Raw genomic sequence first — 22708 nt, 5'->3', positions numbered from 1 at the left:
TATTAATTTATAATTGGTGTGTATCAGGGAAATGTTGCAAGATTTGATTTTGTTTCTTTTTAGTATGTGTATCTTTTGTTTCAAAATGAAGATACAATGTCATTTGTTTTAAATGGTTGGTTTTTTTTTCTTTTCTTTTTAAGTTAGGGAGAAAACAAATAAAAAGGAATAGTAATACACAAAAAAGGAAAAATTTCCTTTTTAAATAAAGGTTCATCTTGTGCTATTTTAAAAATGGTTGATTACAACTATTTTCATCAAGTAACATGAAAGTGGTGTTACTCCCACTAAACTTGATGGTGTTACTCCCACTAAACTTGATCTTATATTAGGAAGATATATATACACTTTCCAGATAATGTAAAAGACAAATTTATACCTGATCCCAATAAAAGATAAACAAAAAGAATGAGACTGAATTCATATATCCCACAAAACTAAAGCTTCAAGCACTATTTTGGCCCTTAACCTATCCAAAATATTGGTCTTTGCCTTTTGACTTATAAATTGATCATTTAGCCACTAACACTGGTGAAATCTTAACAAACATTAATCTACCTAACAAAACTCTTAAAAATTCAATAAAACTATTAACTCACCATCCATAATAGTTGAAATTTGACCAATTTTGATAGATCATATGGCAAAAGTAACCAAATAATAGATCAGAAGCTAAAACAAACATCTTGGATAGAGCAGGAAGCTCATAGTGCTTTAAATCCAATTTATGACGACATGTTATATAGCAAGAAACTAATAAAAACAAATAAATAAAATAAAATAAATGAGGTTTGATAGATATCGAGCTCAGCACACAAACTACTAGCACAAAGCTTGTTTTAGGTTATGTTCTAATACGTTGTCTGTTTTCTTCTCCAAGTTTGGCTCTTCAGCTAAGTTGTTCTTTTTAAAGATAAGTAGTACAAACTAAAAACAGAACTAGCACAGAAAAGAATTTCCTCCGGATCCTAACATGCTGACAAAAATTGCTATTCGGCAGACATTGTAAAAAAAGCAAGCACCTCCAATCAGAACAAAACGAGCTATGGAAGAAATTGCCTTAGTATTTGCAGATCACAAGATAAACAAAATCAGTCTGTGGGACACAGCTTCAAAAACTATCATGTTATCTTGTGCAATCCAACGTGCAGATCAGAAGATATCGAAATGAGGAGCGGAAGATTGTAATGCCAGACTGCTTTAAAGACTCGCTTGTTATGAGCTTTAACAGATTGGGATGGCTTGTTAGAATTGTACCTTATGTCAAATATGTGAATCACTGGATCCACTGACCCGGATGTCACGTACAAACCATCAGGAGACCAACTCTGGTTGATCAGAGCCGACTGTGAGTCACTGCTTTCTTGCTTAAACCCAAACGAATGAAGCTCTGTCTGCCTCAGTCTTATATCAAACAACCGCAGCTGCTTCTGAGGGAGCCTGCATATCACATATTCAGTTAGAATTCAGTTTTCAGATGCTATAAGATATGATTGAAGTGAAAAGTGCATACCCTGTCTGCACCATGAATAGATTGAAGTCACATGGATTTGGCAGTACACTCATGCATTTATTATCTAATTGATGTTTGAACTCTACTCTCCCCATTTGAACATCAAACCCTATAATTCTCTTGTCTGCACCAGCGGATAGAACGATGTTCTTTTGCTGCAATGCAGCAACTCCCATGACAGCAGAAGAATGCAGATCCCTGTGCAATGCCTTTGGTTTCCATGAGTTTTCATCACCTTTCTCATTCCAGAGTACAACAGCGTGATCACTGCCGCCAGTGGCAAAACAGGGATTTTCCCAGGGCATGAATGTTATGCTGTTGATAATACCTTTGAAATGAGGCTTATCATCTAAGAAAGTCACGCGAGATTTCTGCCACCATGAACACATACCGGTTAGTTCAATATGTAAGATAGTTATATTCCATGCTTGTATATGGCTACTCTACCTCCTTTCAACAGGTGCATATATTTATAAATAATTTAGACATACAACTAGTTTGCTCAGGCCATAAATCTTAGCCATGATCCTTACCCCTTGTGTTTTATTCAAATTTAGGATTGATATCTGAGAATCACCACCATCAGCACTATAAGCGGAAAATAAACTGTTTCCCAGTGGGTGCCAAGCTATATCTTCTGGCCATCGCCTCTGCGTTTTAGACCCACAATCACTAGTGCTAAGAATAGAGGCACTTGATCTGCAATTTAATGAAAAAACAGACAGCAAAACTGACAAGTGAGAAACCTTATATCCCAGTACTGAACTGAATACTGAAACATTGTACATGGCAGAAATTGAGAAATATTTATAAAAAATGACTAACGAAGATTAACAAGAATCTCTCCCTAGATGATTTCCGGGTATAAGGTCCCATAACGAGGTCCAAGTCAGGGGCTGGGCCGGTAACATGATCTCCAATATATGAACATAAATGGCTAAAAGAACAAACTTCTGCAATACTCTTAACATTTTATTACTTAAAGAACCCATAATTTCCAGTTTTTCGCCTCTTTTGCCTAGAGTATGGAAAATAGAGATAATAACAAATTTCAATAGAGGCTTTGGCAATTAAATGCTTCCATTGTCTGCCCTGGCAATTATGTACGCAAAGTTAATTTCTTTGCCTGTATTCTAGCCAAATTATTTTTCTAAAGATCATAGGCTGACAATGGAAACTTATTCAGAAATATACAGCAATTAAGTAATTGGCTTAGATGTTTGATAAAACTGAAAATTTGAGCATTGGATATTATTCATCCTGAAAGTGTTATTTATAAAGTTGTTTCTCTTAGGAAACAAGATGCCAAAACCTTCGTCCTGAATAAGCTTCTCAACAAAGGGAGGAGGATGAAGAATACGAGTACAACCCAAAGAATAATCATGGGCCAGATTTGAAGAAAAGAAACTATTAACAAATTTGATAATAATAAGAAAAAGACATAAAATTTACAATGAACAAACAAAAGCAAAGTAAAACTAAACACATATTGTAAGCTTTCCATGTCTTTTTTTTACACACACACACACTTGACTTGACAACACTAACCTAAATACAACTGGAACGCATAATACACAGTATTTATAGCATTTTGACAAAATAAAGCCAAAAGCATTACTTACTAATACCTCAATTATGTTTAAATATAGAGAAATGCGTTTAATCAATTGGATCAACAAATATTGTTACTTTAATAACAGGAGGAAGATAAAAGGAGTTAATGAATACAAAATCTTAAAACACTTTCAACTCAGTAAATACAGTTATCATAAATATAATAGACACTTCCAAATCATTTAAATTTTACCTAAACAAAAGCAGAATTCCAATTTTGGCATATACTTCTCTTGTTGTGCGGATTTAACGAAAGATAAATAAACAAGAATCGAAAACACAGATTTACGTGGTTCACCAACGTTGTGTTGGGTAGTCCACGGGCAGAAGGAGAATAGCTTTTATTAGGAGGCGGAAAATCAGATTACAAATTAGGTTTACATAATGGAGTATTTATAGTACTCAATCTAACCTAATCCGACTTGGAATCTACGATGTCCCCACGATGTCGCTTCCAAGTAGAAAACCGAAAGCCAATACTAATCCGAATAGTAAACAAGATATACCGTCGGGCCGGGGGCGACTCCGCCCCCGGACCCCAGGCCAGGGGGCGCATCGCCCCCCTGGACCCCGACTCGCTGACCGGGCAGCGAGACCCCGTTGCTTCCTGTCGTACTGTCGTAGTGTGTTATACTGATTCAAGGCATTACAACACTTCTCTGAAAAAGCATTAAATTACAAAGGTATCTCTTAAGGTTTATTTTAGATGCTCTTCAGCGCAGTAAAATAACTTCTGGTTTTGCTAATTTCTTTATTATATATTTTTCAAATGTTAAAATTGTAGTATATATTTTTCTTTGTTTAAAATTGAGAAAGAAAATGAAAGTAGAATTTGTAATAAAATATTTCATTGGTGGTAAATTTCATATGAACATGAAAATGTTGTGATATTTTTGTCTCAAACAAAAGAGGAAAGTTCTGATTTTTCCATTATGTTAAGGAAATCTCTACAACACATGTTACTTTGATCTTCTACAGTGAAATCATTTGGTAAATAGCACAAGCTTGTAGAATTTTGAATTTCAAGTACAAGATGATTACAGATAAGCAGATTGTTGTAGCACTTCCATTTTCAATTAAGCTCATTCAACATGACAACACAATTGGTCATTTCAAACTACCATAAGGTTATAAATCTTTACCAAGTAAAAAAGCCAAACTCTGAAAAAGAAAACCTTAATTTAAAATCAGAAAAGAAAAGGTCAGCACTAGTTGCACAGACTCGGACTCAGATAATATTCCTTAATTCATCTTCAACTTCACCAAGTCAAATAAATCCTTAATTCAAAGCTGCAGTTTGATGACATTTTTTTTTTTTATCTTAACAGCTTGATGACATTAGTCAGTGTTAAAATCACAAATAAATACTCCATAATCATAAAACCCTGCTCATAATAACAACTTAAGATACATTAGAATTCTACTCTAATTAGTATAGGACAATCTAATAACAATTTATCACACCATAGTTTCTAAGATGTTGCAACTCTCCTTCAAATGGCAGATCTAAGGTCTCACAACGCTAAAGCCTATCAACAATTTTGCATGTATACTCTTGTCAACTATAGTTAGTAAAGGACAGAACCTGACTGCATAAATTTGATTGCCAACATAAAACCTCAGTTCATGCAGAAAAGATGCTCCATAAAATGTCACTAGACTATGCAATAAACATAGAAGCGGCTCAAGCATGCATCTCTTATCATATGCATAATGTTATAGCCCATAGATAGCATGGTTCCCTATCAAATGTACACTGTCATGCAGCAATCTAATCTGCAATGCCGACATTCTTTTTCACTAAGAAAAATATCTAACCAACTATGCAAATCATCTATGTCAACTATCAAGATCAGTTAAAGCAGGAAATTGTACGTGAAACTAACCAGATTCCTATAGGAGTATGAGAAAAAGATACATGCCCAAACATCCTTGGCATATGAATACTTCAAGCTAACATGAAGAGTCAAAGTAATGCATAAAGAGAGACCAGATTTCGGACTTACCCCTTTGCTTGAATTTGCCACAAGTTGACCATTCCATCCAAAGCACTGCAAACATACCACAATCATGAAGAGTCAGATATGGAAGATCATGTGTTATTGAGCCACAATCAAAACAAGGGAATCCAGCTCTTTTCAAATAAGTTGAGTGTCCTTCTTTATCAATTATCTTATTAGGAAGTTCATTGAAACATCTCATCTTTATCTAGTCTGGTTTTGTTACGAAGTTTTTTAAATATCTTAATAGTTTGTTAAGGTTGTAAATCCTTCATAGAAGAGTTGAGGCATAAACAATTGTAGTAAGATTTTCTTAAACAAATTTATTTCTTCAGATCAATTATGCACAACAGCACCATCAGTTATGATTCTTTCCATAGTGTCCCTGTGTCAGTGCATCCTTCAAACATCACTACACTAACACATATAAATTTTAGGGATAAGGTACCAAAATACGCCTAAGATTTTTGGGAAAGTATCAATATGGACTCCACGTACAAAATAGCACCAATGTAGGTTTAACGTTTAAAAAAGAGTACCAATTTAGGCCTCAATAACGAAATGTGACACATCGTTTATATTACTCCATTAAGTTCTGATTTCTCTCTCCACGTACAACTGACAGAACTTAACGGAGTAGTATGAATGACGTTTCACGTTCCGTTATCGAGGCCTAAATTGATACTCTTTTTTAAACGTTAAGTCTATATTGGTGATATTTTGTATGTGGAGCCTAAATTGATACTTCCCCAAAAACCATAGGCCTATTTTAGTACCTTATCCTTAAATTTTATAATAAATTGTCAACTGTAGAGCATTTTGGCTTATGTAGAAGTTGTGTTTCTTCATATATAACTATTTGAAGTTAATTAAATTTTTTTCTTATTGATTAGCAGGAAAGAAAATACTTCCTTTGATGTGGGAGCAAATTATCCTTCAAAAATTATACATGGGTACAGGTAGTAAAAGGTTGAGAACTTCTTTTGTGCACGACTATTTAAATAGTAACTAGAAGTTAAAGGTAAGAATGATAAATGCAAAGTGTTCCTCATATTGTCACAAATATATATATATTGAATCCTTTTATCTCTTGCAGGGTTATTCATGAAAACTGGTCAATTACCTTGTCACAAATATAGAATCTTTTTTATCTCTTGCAGGGTTATTCATGAAAACTGGTCACTTACCTGGTTGCAAAAAGCTGATCATTTACTGGGCACACAACGAGACTTCTCAACTTTCTCTTGTGCTGACTAGAGATGGAATTGCTAGCATAACAGTTGATAGTGCATGGAGAAGAGCTACTGCGTATCAATGGTATCAACTCCTTGTGTTCCTTCTGTTCTGAAAAATATAGAAAAATTATTGTGACTGTTGACTAATTTAAAAGATTGAGTATCAAGTGCTGTCAAAAACAATTCCAAAAGCAGAACATATACAAGCCATGTGATGAAAACTAATGGTTTTTCAAATGAAAGCATTACCAAGCTTTCTTTTCATTCCCCTGTGGTTAATTTCAACAGCTTCAACATCATGAGAACTTCTAGAAGGTCCTTCCAATTTTATTTTTGAAACAGCACTAGATTGTCTAGAAGTTGAATGAGCACTGGCACCAACAGAGGCTCTTGCACTGGGCTCTACCACTTTTATAGGTTGAGAGATTTTAGGATTAGCAGCAGGAATTACTAATTCCGTCCTTGACTGAGGCTGATGTCTAGAAGCATTTTCATCAACACGGGAAGGACTAGTTGACATTCTCTCCAACTTCACAGTTTTACTCGCATTCCGCGTGGAAGCTTTAGAATGTGGTACAATCCTTTGCGCGCGTAAGCGAACCAATTTAGTTTCTGTATCATGCAACTTATTCTCTGCTTCTTGGAGCTGCAAACTTTTCAAAGGAAACAATTAGCAAAAAGATTTCAAATGAATCAAGCAGAACTAGTTACGCATATTATCTTCAAAACCTAACCCAATATATATCCTGTCAAACATACATAAATAAACCATGAAGCATATTGATATCTGTTTGCACCAAAAATAAAATTTTCGTGATGCATACCCTGGTTTACTCTTTTCATAGGATAAACTTTTCTTTTTAGGAAACTTTTTCTTAAAAGAACATTTTAGGAAACTTTTCCTTAAAAGGACTGTTTAGAAAACTTTTCATTTCGGGAAACTTTTCATATTTTCCTAGTACATCATTCCCTTAGGAAATATCTCAAAAAGTGTACCTTAGGGGAAACATCAGTTTCCCTCAAAGGAAACATCTCAAAAAGTGAATCTCAGGAAACATCTCAAAATGTGTACCTTAGGGGAAACGATCTAGTGTACCTTAGGAGAAACCAACTTCCTATATAGCGTATCTTAAGGGAAACCAACTTCCTATATAGTGTACCTCGTGGGAAACCAACTTCCTAGAGCGAACATCATGGGATACTTGAGGTAAACATAGGGGAACCAAGTGCCAGTTAATATTTTAACATGTTTTTGTGAGCCAATTAAAAAGCAGGAAAAATCAGAAAGTGTACATATCAATCCATCGTGGAAGTCAAAATGGAGGTTACTCAATATGGTGGAGAACGTGGATTAGTGGAAAGAAGCAGGAAGTTACCTCCAACATCTATTAAAGGAAGAAATCATGACGAAACAGACCCAACTCAACAACTTAACAACTCAACAAACACAAGCAAAAACTCTAGCAAATTACCTCTAGACTGCAGCATCTTTTACAATTCTAAATTGTTCCCTTAGATTTAATTTTCAGATCCAAAGTCCATTCATTTCCGAGTACAATTATTTGTTGTTCAATCATTTTCTGTAAGGTCGGTATCGTTTTGATAATCGAATCTTTAGGAATTTTCGGTCTCTTTAATTCTTACAGTCGATTGATATTTAGAAGTTAGAAAGCACACTCAATTTCATTCCGTAGTTTGATAATACTATAATTATCTGGCACGCCCGCAATTTCCCACGGAAGAGCCAAACAAAAATTGGCACGCTCGGTGGGACGCAATCAAAAGAGCCAAAACAAAAATTGGCACGCCCAGTGGGACACAATCACAATACCGCCAAAGGAAAATGATAAAAAAAGCAAAGATCCTGATAGAAACAATACCAAACAAGAATAATTTGTATTATATAAAATGGGAAAGAAAGCAGAGGAGACTTTATTGATCCGAATTAGAAGAACATAATTAAGGAACAACCAGGAAGAAGAATCTTCCCTCTCTCAAAGAGAGCCCTGCTACAGCAGAAAAGAGATACAAAATTGCCTGCCTCTTCTAACAGATTACCCTCCTATATAACAGAGCGTAATACCCTAGGAATAACTAATTGTGCACTCTCCCCTAGGAATAACTAACTTACTTGCTAGCTGGTTGTTTGGGTCCCACAGTCATTCTCTTATTCCTGCGTACATACACTTTTAGCTCTTTAGGACCATTTGGGTTTACTTGAAGAATTTCATCTGAATTAATAGCATAATCCCTATCATTACCGCCCCCTTGAGAAAGAGTCTTGTCCTCAAGACTGATGTGAGGAAATTCGCTGCGTAACACAAACTCATCCTCCCAAGTAGCGTTGTCTATCCCCTGTGACTGCCATTGAACTAGGAATTGAGAAACAGAATCACCTTGCCGTTGAATTATGCGGGAAGCGAGCACTTTTTCCGGAACCATAGTAAAAGAGGAGTCCAATTCAAGCTCAGGAGGTAGAGTAGAAGAACATGGAAGGGTGCCAATCGCTTTCTTCAGCAAGGAAACATGAAAGACGTTGTGTATCTTGGAGGAAGCAGGGAGCTGCAGTCGATAGGCAACAGTCCCGATCCGAGCTTCAACCAAATAAGGCCCAAAGTACCGAGCAGAGAGCTTAGGATAGACACGCCTGGAAACTGATTGCTGTTTATGGGGCTTGAGTTTCAAATAAACCCAATCACCAATGTCAAACTGGATATCCCGACGATGTTTATCAGCTTGCCGCTTCATGAGTTGTTGGGACAACTCTAAATGATGACGGAGCTGTTTGAGGGCCTCATCTCGGTCAATCAATTCTCTTGCCACGGCTTCCACTTGTATTTCACCCGGAACGTACTGAAGCACCGATGGAGGCTTGCGACCATAGACAATTTCAAAAGGAGAAGTACCTGTGGAAACATGAAAAGAAGTATTGAACCAAAACTCCGCCCAAGGGAGCCAGTAATACCAAAAACGAGGTTGATCTGATGCGAAACAGCGGAGATAAGACTCAAGACAACGATTAACTACTTCAGTTTGGCCGTCTGTTTCGGGATGATATGAAGAACTGTATTTCAGTTGAGTCCCCTGTAATTTAAACAACTCCTTCCAGAATTTACTCATAAAAATCGGGTCCCTATCGCTGATTATAGACTTGGGGAAGCCATGAAGACGAACAATCTCTCGCACAAACAACTCAGCAATCAACCGGGCGGTATATGGATGTTTTAGGGCGATAAAATGGCTGAATTTGGACAGACGGTCAACAATTACCATAACTGCATCATACCCTTTGGATTTTGGGAGGCCAATAATGAAATCCATCGAGATATCTTCCCACACAACTTGGGGAATGGGAAGAGGTTGAAGCAGTCCCCCTGGAGAAAGAGTGGAAGATTTATACTGCTGGCAAGCCGAACACTGCTTTACATAATCTTTTATGCGTTGTACCATTCCGCGCCAATAAAAATGGGACACTATTCGACGATAGGTCCGGTAGTAACCAGAATGGCCCCCAAGAACAGAATCATGAAACTCCGTGAGAATAGTCGGAATCCATTTAGAAGATGGTGAAATAACCAAGCTGCCTTTACGGTATAGAACCCCTTGCTTCACCACGTACCCTGGGCGAAGAAGGGTCAAGCTGTAAAGTTGTCATGATTGATATTATCTGAGGGTCTTGTTTGGCCTCCTCAATCAGTTGTTGTCCATCCGACCAACTTGGGGCAGAAATCATGGCATACAGCGAAGGAACCTCATGTTGTCGAGAAAGAGAATCAGCCGCTCCATTTTGTTTTCCCGGCTTATAGTGAACCTCAAAAGAATAGCCCATGAGTTTAGCTAGCCAACTTTGTTGATCCATTGTAGTAATGCGTTGTTGCAGAAGGTGGCGAAGGCTTTTCTGATCAGAATACACCAGAAATTTTTTTCCCAAAAGATAAGGCCTCCAATGTTGGATGGCAAGGGCTAACGCCATAAACTCTTTTTCGTAGGCAGATTTGGCTAAATTCGCTGCAGAGATCGCTTTACTGTAATAAGCAATTGGGCGTCCTTCTTGTATAAGAACAGCCCCTAATCCACACCCTGAGGCATCACACTCAATGCAAAATGGTTTAGTAAAGTCAGGTAAAGCTAAAAGTGGAGCATTACTCAACTGAGACTTTAGGGTAGAGAATGCTTCTTGAGCCTGTGAATTCCAAAAAAAATTATTCTTCTTGGTTAACTCTGTCAATGGGCTAGCAATGCGACCATACCCTTGGATGAATTTGCGATAATAACCAGTGAGTCCCAAGAAACCTCTGACCCCTTTAACATTCTGTGGTTGTGGCCAATTATGTACTGCTTCAACTTTGGAAGGGTCAACCTGAACACCAAATTCAGAAATACAATGCCCCAAATAGTCGATTGAAGTCTGGCCGAATGAGCATTTTTTCTGGTTTACCTTGAACTGATTTTCTGCCAAAATTCGTAAGGCCATGGAGAGATGTTGAATGTGTTCGACCCAAGTCTTGCTGTAAACCAAAATATCATCGAAAAAGACTAAAATCATCCGACGCAAACAAGGTCGAAAGATGTGATTCATCATGCTTTGAAATGTGGACGGAGCATTGGTAAGCCCAAAGGGCATTACTAAGAACTCGTAGTGGCCCTCATGAGTTCGAAAAGCTGTTTTAGACTCGTCTCCCTCCCGCATCCGAATTTGATGAAATCCAGATTGTAAATCCAACTTCGAAAAATACTTAGCGCCGTTTAATTCATCCAATAATTCATCCACCACAGGGATAGGAAATTTATCTGCGACTGTTACTTTATTCAGAGCTCTGAAATCGATACAAAGGCGCCAAGAATTATCCTTTTTTTTAACTAAAAGGACTGGACTAGAGAAACTGCTCTGACTATGTCGAATTACTCCCATCTGTAACATTGCTTCAATCTGCCTTTGGATCTCTTCTTTTTGGATGTGCGGATATCGGTAAGGCCTCACACTAACCGCGTCATGCCCCGGAAGGAGAGTGATAGAGGCAGGCAAAGCACGAATTGGAGGGGCTTCAATGGGCTGGGTCCGATTTTGGCCCATGTCTCTATCTTTACGGGCGGGTTGACCCATATCTCTGGGTTGAGAATTCTGTCTCCAGGAATAAGATGTCACGTGAGCAGCACCTGAGTGATGCCCTACCTCTTTCATTCCTGTCTTCACGCTAGGAGCTGTAAATGTCCGTTCAGCATTTCTAGCAAGTTCCATGGCTTCTTCACAGGTTTGTGGTTTAAAAAATCCTACCCAACCTCTAATTTTCTCAGTCAATCCACCAACAAAAAATCCCACAAACAATTCCTCGGAATATTTAGGAATAAAAGCTGTCAACAATTCAAATTCCTCAATATAAGATTCTACAGTACCTGTTTGGAACATTACCCGCAACTCCTCATATGGATTTTGGCACCGATTACCCGAGAATCGTTGGGTTAGCTTGACTTTAAACTGCTCCCAAGAAATGGTCGGTTCGTCACGGAGGATTCGAGCGAACCAAGTGATGGCAGCGCCGGACATACACATACGGGCTAAGGTAACCTTCATTCGGGATTGGGTTTGGTGCACGTCAAAATACATCTCCGCCTTCGTAAGCCATTCACGAGGATCAGGTCCAGAGAACACCGGAAGCTTGACCTTTGGCAAAACGATCGTTCCACCGTCGAAGTGGTTGGGTCGAACAAACCCATCGAGTCTGGAGGATTGAGAAACGCCGCGCTCTGTATCGTTGGTGGATAAGATCGGAGGAGGTTCTGATTCAGCATCTGGGTGGTGTTTTTCAAAAAACTTCTGATTGCGAGCTTCCATTCTATCAACCTTCGCAACCACCATCTCCATAAATTTGCGCATATCATCTAGCGATTGCTGGATACCCCCTACAGTAAGTTTCATTCCTCCCATGGCATCCTCTTGCTCTGCAACTCGAGTCTGCAAATCAAGTTGTGACTGTGACCTTGTCTGGACTTGTGGGTCATTCCCCATTGCTGACAATTAGTAAGACAGAAAGGTTTCCCACAGACGGCGCCAAATGATAGAAACAATACCAAACAAGAATAATTTGTATTATATAAAATGGGAAAGAAAGCAGAGGAGACTTTATTGATCCGAATTAGAAGAACATAATTAAGGAACAACCAGGAAGAAGAATCTTCCCTCTCTCAAAGAGAGCCCTGCTACAGCAGAAAAGAGATACAAAATTGCCTGCCTCTTCTAACAGATTACCCTCCTATATAACAGAGCGTAATACCCTAGGAATAACTAATTGTGCACTCTCCCCTAGGAATAACTAACTTACTTGCCAGCTGGTTGTTTGGGTCCCACAGTCATTCTCTTATTCCTGCGTACATACACTTTTAGCTCTTTAGGACCATTTGGGTTTACTTGAAGAATTTCATCTGAATTAATAGCATAATCCCTATCAGATCCTGTAGCAGCCAATTCTAAAGAAGAAGAGATCATGGCAGCATGCAATGTTCCACATATGGTGGGAGGAATTGGAGGGGAAAATAATGTTAACCCCAGAGGACAATCATGGATCTCTGCAGAGATCCAAAATTCACAGTTCTTGCAGAGACATTTCAATTCCATTGAAAGGAATCTGGAGGCTCTAAAAAGCGATATGAATCGGAAGATGGATAAGATACTCTAGAAGTTGTCCTCACCAGGGGTAATCACGAGTGGAGGAAACCATGTTCCTCATGGCTCATCGGAGTCCAATAAAGGATGTGGTATGTCCGACGATGAGAAGTGTCACATTCCGCTATTGAAGGAGGAGGTCATCTTGCAGAAGGCCGTTAATTCAACAGGCCAAGAAAATTCTAGTAAGTCACCTACTCCTCAATATTTTGGAAACACTAATCCTACCTCCCACACAGCTTTATATAATGAGGAGGCAAGAGGCCACCATATCACTGGAGAGACGAGGGATAACTATAGAGGAAATGCAAGAAATACTGGATTTCCCCATGTGCCTTATACTCACCAGCAAATTGACACCCCTCAACAGATTTCCTCAGTTACCATGGAGGTCGTCCGAGAAGTTGTCCTGAAACCATATGCTTATGCCCTCCGTCAAGTTGGACACTTTGAGTTTCATAAGCCAAGAAAAAAAAATGAAGCAGCGATGAGATGCCAAATCAAGAGAGAAGTAAGAGGTGAAGTTGAGGCTGGTGAGCATTCCTCCAATTGAGAAATGAGATACTAGAATATCGTGTGACACTTTGACACCATGGCTTTTGAAGAATCAAGCATGAAATTTACATTCCTCAAATTCATGCTTGAGGGGGGCAATTGTTTGCACCAAAAATAAAATTTTCGTGATGCATACCCTGGTTTACTCTTTTCATAGGATAAACTTTTCTTTTTAGGAAACTTTTTCTTAAAAGAACATTTTAGGAAACTTTTCCTTAAAAGGACTGTTTAGAAAACTTTTCATTCCGGGAAACTTTTCATATTTTCCTAGTACATCGTTCACTTAGGAAATATCTCAAAAAGTGTAGTGTACCTTAGGGGAAACATCAGTAAACATCTCAAAATGTGTACCTTAGGGGAAACGATCTAGTGTACCTTAGGAGAAACCAACTTCCTATATAGCGTATCTTAAGGGAAACCAACTTCCTATATAGTGTACCTCGTGGGAAACCAACTTCCTAGAGTGAACATCATGGGATACTTGAGGTAAACATAGAGGAACCAAGTGTCAGTTAATATTTTAACATGTTTTTGTGAGCCAATTAAAAAGCAGGAAAAATCAGAAAGTGTACGTATCAATCCATCGTGGAAGTCAAAATGGAGGTTACTCAATATGGTGGAGAACGTGGATTAGTGGAAAGAAGCAGAAAGTTACCTCCAACATCTATTAAAGGAAGAAATCACGACGAAACAGACCCAACTCAACAACTTAACAACTCAACAAACACAAGCAAAAACTCTAGCAAATTACCTCTAGACTCCAACATCTTTTACAATTCTAAATTGTTCCCTTAGATTTAATTTTCAGATCCAAAATCCATTCATTTCTGAGTACAATTTTATTTTTATTTGTTGTTCAATCATTTTCTGTAAGGTCGGTATCGTTTTGATAATCGAATCTTTAGGAATTTTCGGTCTCTTTAATTCTTACAGTCGTTTGATATTTAGAAGTTAGAAAGCGCACTCAATTTCATTCCATAGTTTGATAATACTATAATTATCTGGTAGGCCCGCAATTTCCCACGAAAGAGCCAAACAAAAATTGGCACGCTCGGTGGGACGCAATCAAAAGAGCCAAAACAATATCATATCCTATTAGCTTTTAGGTAGCATTATGACAGTTCATGTCAATACCTTTTCAATTAATAATATAGAACTCCAACTGCATAAAAATGAGGAACTCATTAAACAGCAGGTATCCAAGAACTTCAAGAAAAAAAAAAGGGAAGTGATTCGAAAAGTTCAAATCCTAACAATAATCTTGTAATTTGAAAGTGAAAAAAGGCTGCCCCAAGCAGATAATTGATATAACAAGCGGAACTGCAAAAGTCAATCAGTAATCGTGGAAACTGATTTTATTAATCAACACAATAGGTCAATACATATAAACATCGCTGCTTCGTTTCAATGATCAACAGTATTACTGAGAAATTGAAGTAAAGGGGCTATAAATAAACTCAACACTAAATTTCATAAAACCTCCATTGAAAAATCCCCAAATATATTGGAAAATCTGGAAATGATCACAGCGCAACAATGTTGGATGATTTAAGAAGAAATAATACAAGTAGAAAAAAGTAACCTGATTTGTATAATAGGAGATACGTTTCTTGAGGTGTTCAACTTCGCGAGTACGGTGCTCGATCAGGGCAACAAAAGCCTCTTCTTGCTCTCCAATGCTTGTACCTTCCCCTCTTTCTCTATCTCCTTGTCCATTCTCTTCTCCGGTCATCGAGTTGGGTTTTTCTAGTAGCTGGTGGTTATCGTGGTCGAGTTTTGGCCTTTTGAGCATCGGAGTAGCAGAGTTCACAATTGGTTTGGTTTGGTTGCCTCCTCCCTGTCTAACTAACTAGTTGTGTTTGTTCATCTTCTCGGGGAGCGCCAGGCTTTAAACGTGATTCTTTCGATTTTGGACGGGTATGGTAATTACATTAAATTATCGCCAATATAAGGGAAAGTGTTCAACTTTACATATTCGTTTTTTCAAAACATCCAAATTTACTATTATTCTATAGAATTAAACCTGAATCATGAATTCAACAGTAAAATGAAATCAATTGAGATTTCAATTTGGAATTTTTCTTTCCATTTGTATCCTCATTTGGTGAGAAGAATTACCTTTCCACCTCCCTCAAAACGACATAGCTTTAATAAGACATATCCTTTCTATTTCAGGATTTTATAGAGTAGGTATACACGTGTTACAAATGCATTCACACCATAATGCTGGATAAATTACACCAATGGCCACTAAACTTTATCTATTATCATTATCATACTGAACTTTATACTTTTTAACACCCGTAGTCACTCAATTCCTCAAAACGATCGTTGACGGTCTCAAAAAAAAAAATTTGAAAAGTTAATAATACTCTAAGGAACTTTAATTCTTGAAAATTTTCGTTGTGAGGTCATTTAGGTGTTGTTTGGTTAGGAAAGAGAGTTAATTTTTAGAGAGAGAAAGTTCCAAAAAGGGTGATTTTGAAAAATAAAAAATGTAGTTTCATAGTAAATGTCTCTCTGAACAACTTTAATTCTTGAATATTTTCATTTTAAGGTCGTTAACGGTTATTTTGAGAAGTTAGTTAAAATTGAGTGGCCACCGGTGTTAAAAATTATAAAGTTCAGTGACCATACCGTTAAAAATTGAAGTTTAGTGACAACAATATTAAAATGGATAAAATTCAGTGGCCATGAGTATATAAATTTGTTTTGGACTCTAAAATCTCAATGAGTACCAGTTAAACGTGTTTTTTTTTAATATTTTGTACGATTTTTCAATTTGAAATTCATTAAGTACCATTTAGATGGATTCTCTTCTAATTAAAGATTTCTATGTATACTAAAATTCGAATTCGAAACCTAACTTAAACGACTTGAAATCATTAACCTCATAAGCCAACTTTAATTGGTATAGTATAAATTTATTTAGTAAGCAACTCACTAAATAAATACTATTGGTGGATTCAATATTATTTATATATGAGATAAAATATCAAAAAATAGATTTAAATTTTTTTTTGGAAAAGTTTCAATTTCACATATGAAATATCATCAATATAAGCTTAATGTTTATAAAAGAGTACCAATTTAGGCTTCGATAATAGAACGTGACACGTCATTCATATTCCTTCGTAAAATTCTGTCAGCTGTATATGGAGAGAGAAATCAAAACTTAACTAAGTAATATGAATGATATGTCATGTTTCATTATCAATGCCTAGATTGATACTCTTTTTATAAACGTTAAAACTAAATTTGTGATATTTTATATGTAGAGCTTAAATTGATGTTTCTATAAAAACTTTAAGTCTATTTTGATAACTTATCTTTTTATATATGTATCAAATCAATAATTTGATGACACATTATAACTTTTAGAATTTAAAATCAAGATTTAAATTTTTACATAAGTAAGTTAATTGGCATAACACTCATTTAGCTCATCAAATTAAAACTTCAAAGTCAATTAGGAACTTAAACTATACAAAATCATCAACCAGATCCCTTAACTAAGCAAAACCATCATTTGAGTTCACAACCTAAGCAAAAATCATCAATTGAGTCTTTATCGAAAATCATTCGGTTGAACAGTTTCAGATTCTCTTCCCAAACCTATTTTAAGTCATCACATAAATCATTACAGTCCATATCAAATAGTCACAATTTCTGAGTCTAGGATAGAATAATAACTCAATTAATAATTTTTTCTTAATTTAGAAACCTAATTAATCATTTTAATAGTTTAAAGTTGCAATTGATTCTGAAATTTTAGTTCAAAGTTCAAATGAATAGGTTGTACACCCTTGAGTCTTATTTGTGATTACATTATAAACAAATTCCATATCAATGACTACTCTTATCGCCAAATGTTTTTCAAACAGGTTGGTTTTAATGGCTTTCTCAGGTTGCCTTTCAAACTCGAGGAATTTCTCTTCTAATTTTGATTTTTGGTTAACATAGAAGATATATTAGTTTTTTTTTTTTTTTTGTTTTTTTTTTCGAAATTAGATGTCAGATACAAAATTGCAACAAGATACGTGGAAGCTTTGCTCTAGCTTCACCAAGAAAAGGGACAATATGTAGAGCACAAGGATGTGGAATCGAGCAATATAAATATATAATACTAGACTCAGGTTTTAATGTCAAGCTTGGTGGTTTTGAGTTAGCAAGAATAGTAGGGTAGATTAAGAAGTTGAGTCACTTGCCATCAGAATATGGAAAAACATGTTGAGATAATACAGGTAAGATGTCCACAACTTACTTTGCTTACCTTGGAGATTTCTACAGGAAAAATGGCTAGGGACTCGACTGGACCCATATCTAAATGAATGTTGTAGAGTCAATGTGGAAACTTTATAGAGATGTAAAACCTGTCTACTATCTTTGGTTGCTAGTAAATCTTAAGAGAATAAACATATTCATATATAGTTAAACAGAACTTATAGTTATTATTTTTTATTGTAAAATAAAATGGTTTATTATAACAATAAAGCCATAATCTGGAAATAGGAATTATCTAAGTAGAAAAAAAAGCAAATCAAGCAAATTTTTTCAAAAGAATGAGTACTTAAATTGAAGTGAATATTAAAAGAAAAAACAAGTTATGTTTTGGTTTCTTTAATATAATTACAATCTTTTCATTAAAAAAAAAGAGTGATAATCAAATTTTCTAAAGAAATTAACTAATTAGATAAAAAGAAAATGTTAAATTTGATTTTAAAGTTTTTTAAAAGTATGTTAATTTTATTTTTTTAATGAAAAAATTGAACGTGTTCGTTTGACAATCATTTGATTATCATATTGGATCTTCTAAAGAAGTTTATTGATAAACGGAATCAGTTTCGTATATTTTTAGTTGGTTATTTATAACTATATTAGTAACACAATAAATATTTTAGACAATTTGATAAAAAAAAATTTATAAACACACTAAATCAACATTTTATATGGGGTAAACTTTTTTTTTTATGAAAGTTAGGACGATGTGGAGCGAGATTGTAGACATCCCGACTAATTGTTAGCTTTTCAATTGTTTTTTGATACATATGTTAGTAACACATTAAATATTTTAGACATATTTGATATTTGATTCGATGTGATAATTAAATAATAGTAAACCATTATTTTTAAACTGTCGGTAAACTAACAGTAAATTTGATTTTATTTGCAAATTTTGAAGATAAATTTATACTATTTCGTACCATTAGAATCAAATCTACAATTCTCGAAAACATTAAGATCAAATTTGACCCTTATCTTTTAAATAAACAAAAAAACTCATTCTAGAATTCTATTTCGATGAGCCACTGACTTAGTCAACATTACAGATGCTAATGATGATTAGCTAAAATAATTAGGTATCATGTTAGTACGAATAGGATTTTGATTATTATTTATATAATTATTATTAGTCATTGATATTTATTTTAGTAAATGTAAAATTGCTACGTACTATTCATTAATGATTTATACTTATAGTTGTCTCTTATGTATTTTTAGTAATATTTATTATTTTATTTGTTAAAATGATTATGTTTTTTAAATACCCAAAACAAAGTGAGGGTTCCGTCCTAGTTGCAATTATAGCCTAATATTACTAAAAAAAGTCAATTTAAATTCATAAAAATTTAAATGAACTAATTTGATTTGACTAAAACACATCAAAATTATCGATAAATTAAAACAGTTTTATATATTTTAATAGTTATTTATAACTATTTTAGTAATATAATAAATATATTAGACTAAAATATTAATATTTTGATTATAATAATAATAAAGTAATGAAACAAATATTTTAGAAAAAATTAATATTTAAAAGTTCTGATACGACATTTAAATAATAATTAATTATTATGTTTAGTAAAGGTATGATTGATTTTATTTGAAAATATTATAAGTAAAATTATATCATTTTACATTTTACACGTTTAGAATAATTTTATAGTTTCCAAAAATGATACGAATATCAGATATTATCCCCAAATATAAATATGGGATTTATGTTTGCCAATTTTACAAACTTTCATGTAAAGTTTATAATCTATTTGTGTGGTTTTTTTTCATTTATAAGGATAAATGTTTCCACTAGAATGGTTAAAGAATTTTTATCTACTGTTTATAACTATTTGTGAGGTTTCATTCCTTTTGTTAGTGTTTGTTTTATTAATTCAATCATTCTTTTTCTAATTTTTTTAGTTTTGAGATTACATTAGAGACAAAGGAAAACCTCTAACTCAACCCAACCCAATGTGATTTGAACACATGACCTCTACAGTCATAGGTAAACTCTCAACCAATAAACTAAGGTGCCGTTTGGTTCGCGGAATATAATAGAATGTAATAGAATTGTTATTCCAAAGGAATAGAATAGCGAGGAATGAAATAGAAATTCTTTAGGAATAATCATTCCTATGTTTGGTTGGTGGAATATGATAGAATGGAATAGATAATTTTTTTATTCAAAAAACAATATTACCCTCAAATGTAATTTTTTATTTCTTTTAAAATTTTAATTAAAAAATGTTCAAATATTTAATATATATTATTTTAAAAATATATAAAAAAACAGAAAAATGCGAAATATGAAACACGGAAAAAAACACGAATAATAGAAAAATGAAAAAATTGTAAAAACACGAAAAAAGATAGGTGGAAAACAGTAACCACAAAATGTAAAAGCGCAAATTAAAAACACAAAACAAAAGAAAAAAACGAAATAAAAGTGGAAAATGGTGAAAACGCAAAAAATGTGCAAACGGTAAAACACAAAAAAAAAAATATAGAAACGTGGAAAGCTATGAAAACGCAAAAATAGGAAAAAAATATAGAAAAAAACCCATGAAAACAAAAAAAATGCAAAAAAAAACACAAAACATAAAAAACGTGAAATGGAAAGCACGAAAATGTAAAAAAAAAACGAAAATGTAAAAAAACACGAAAAAACGCACAAAGACGTGAAAATCATGAAAATCACGAAAAGTAAAAAAAAAATATTAAAAACATGAAAAAGGTGGAAAAACACAAAAACACAAAAATGTGAAAAAATGAAAAATATATATAAAAAAAGAAACACATGAAAACATGAAAAAACGTTAAAACATGAAAATGTGAAAAATGCGCTTATAACGTTTTTTCATATCTTCATGTTTTTTTTCACATTTTTTTCGTGTTTTCAAGTTTTCTTGTTTTTTGTGTTTGTCTACATATTTCGTATTTTTCGCATTTTGTCACGTTTTGGTGTTATCACGTTATTGTTTTTTTTTCATTTATTCCTTTTAGTTTTTCCCTTTTTTGCGTTTTTTTTTCGCATTTTCGTTTTTTTCGCATTTTTTTTGTATTTTTTGCTTTTTGTTACTCTTTCGTGTTATTCACATTTTTTCATGTTTTTCGTATTTTTTCGCATTTTGTCACGTTTTCGTGTTTATTCACGCTATTGTGTTTTTTTTGCATTTTTGCATTTTTTTCATGTTTTAGTTTTCTTTTTTTTCTTTTTTTTTTGTGTTTTCGTTTTTTTCGCGTTTTTGTATTTTTCGCATTTTATTACTTTTTTTGTGTTATTCACGTTTTTCGTATTTTTTTCACGTTTTCATGTTTTTTTTTATGTTTTCGTGTTTTGTTTGCGTTTTCGCATTTTCATTTATCATGTTTTTCACGTTTTTGTGTTTTAGCATTTTTCGTGCATTTCGTATTTTTCACGTTTTTGTATATTTCATACTTTGTCACTTTTTCGCGTTATTCATGTTTTGTGTTTTTTCGTGTGTTTTTTTTGCATTTGTTCACGTTTTTTCATGTTTTTGCGTTTTTCTTCATTTTCTCGTGTTTGTAACGTTTTCACGTTTTCCGTGTTTCATATTTTTTTGTATTTTTATATTTTTTAACGTTTTCCTTAATTTTTCATTTTTTATGATATAAATTATGGATTCGCCAAAATTGATAGGATTTGAGAAATTGGCTAGAGAGAAGATTAAGGATTTATTAGAGGATAATTTTATAAATTACAAAATACAATATTAAGAATATGCTATTATTTGGCTAAATTGGAGAATATCTATTTCATGAAAACAAGGAATATGGATTCCATGGAATAGCTATTCCATCCAAAAAATTCAACCAAAGGTGGGAATAAATATTCTTTAGGAATAAGTATTCTTTAGGAATAAGTATTCTATTCCCCTCTATTCCGCGAATCAAACGAGCCCTAAGAGCTTCACCACTTCCCTTTCCCCTCTCTTACTAACTTGAACTTTTAACCTCCTTAAATTCTACTTTTATATTTTATTTTGGTTCATATATTTTTTATTTTTACTTTTTTATCCTTGAAATAATTTCACTTTTGATCCTTGTACTTATATATTTTTAATTTTATTTCTTAAAAAATATTTTTAACTAAAATTTACTTTTTTGTTGTTGTGATCCTTATACTTATTTACTTATACATTTTTATCCCTAAATTAATTTCACTTTTGATCACTGTACCTATTTATTTTTACTTTTTTACCCTGAAAATAATTTAGACCAAATTTTTTTCTTTTATCACATTATTCAGTTTGAATATTTATTTTTAATTATTTTCTTTTTAAAATATAATATTTATTATTATTATTAATAGAGACATGTATGCATATAAATTAGGGAAAATTACAAAACTGGGTCAAATGGGAGGTCCATTTACATATTTAACCCATTTACTCATCCTACTACATATCTAGACTGATTTTATGTGACTTTCCCATAATACCCTCAATATTTACGCGCCTCTGTCTCCCTCCCGCCTGACTTCGCAGATTCGACCATATGCGAAGTCTGCGAAGCTAATGTTTGGATTTACTTAATGAATTTAGTTCGCATATGCGAAGCCTGCGAAGCTGAAGTTTGTTTTGCTTGATGAATTTAGTTCGCATATGCGAATGCTGGATATGTTTTGAAGCTAATTCGCGAAGTGGTATATAACAAAAAATGGCAAACAACAACGGATTCTAACATTAAAATCATAACATTATCAAACTTTACAACAAAATTGCCACAATAACAACATTCAAATCATAACATTATCAAAATTTACAACAAAATTGCCACAATAAACTCCTAACAAATCACTTCAAAGTGAACCTAACTAATCCGGTAC

General features: G+C 34.1%; 1 protein-coding gene across 1 annotated transcript; it reads right to left on the bottom strand.

The window, feature by feature from the left end:
* Positions 1-757: 757 nt before the first annotated feature.
* On the bottom strand, positions 758-15541 carry LOC136219586 (uncharacterized). Its single transcript, XM_066007045.1, has 7 exons — positions 15161-15541; positions 6612-7008; positions 6315-6471; positions 5134-5178; positions 2047-2212; positions 1514-1884; positions 758-1440 (listed from the first exon to the last, which is right to left on the bottom strand). Exons 1-7 carry the CDS (start codon positions 15368-15370, stop codon positions 1122-1124), a joined length of 1665 nt encoding a protein of 554 aa, XP_065863117.1. The 5' UTR covers positions 15371-15541; the 3' UTR covers positions 758-1121.
* Between the last annotated feature and the right edge of the window lie 7167 nt (positions 15542-22708).

Source organism: Euphorbia lathyris, chromosome 2, assembly GCF_963576675.1.
Source record: "Euphorbia lathyris chromosome 2, ddEupLath1.1, whole genome shotgun sequence".
In the NCBI taxonomy this organism is placed as follows: Eukaryota; Viridiplantae; Streptophyta; class Magnoliopsida; order Malpighiales; family Euphorbiaceae; genus Euphorbia; species Euphorbia lathyris.
Note: the sequence above shows the minus strand (reverse complement) of the source record. Positions and strands in the feature narration are given on the sequence as shown.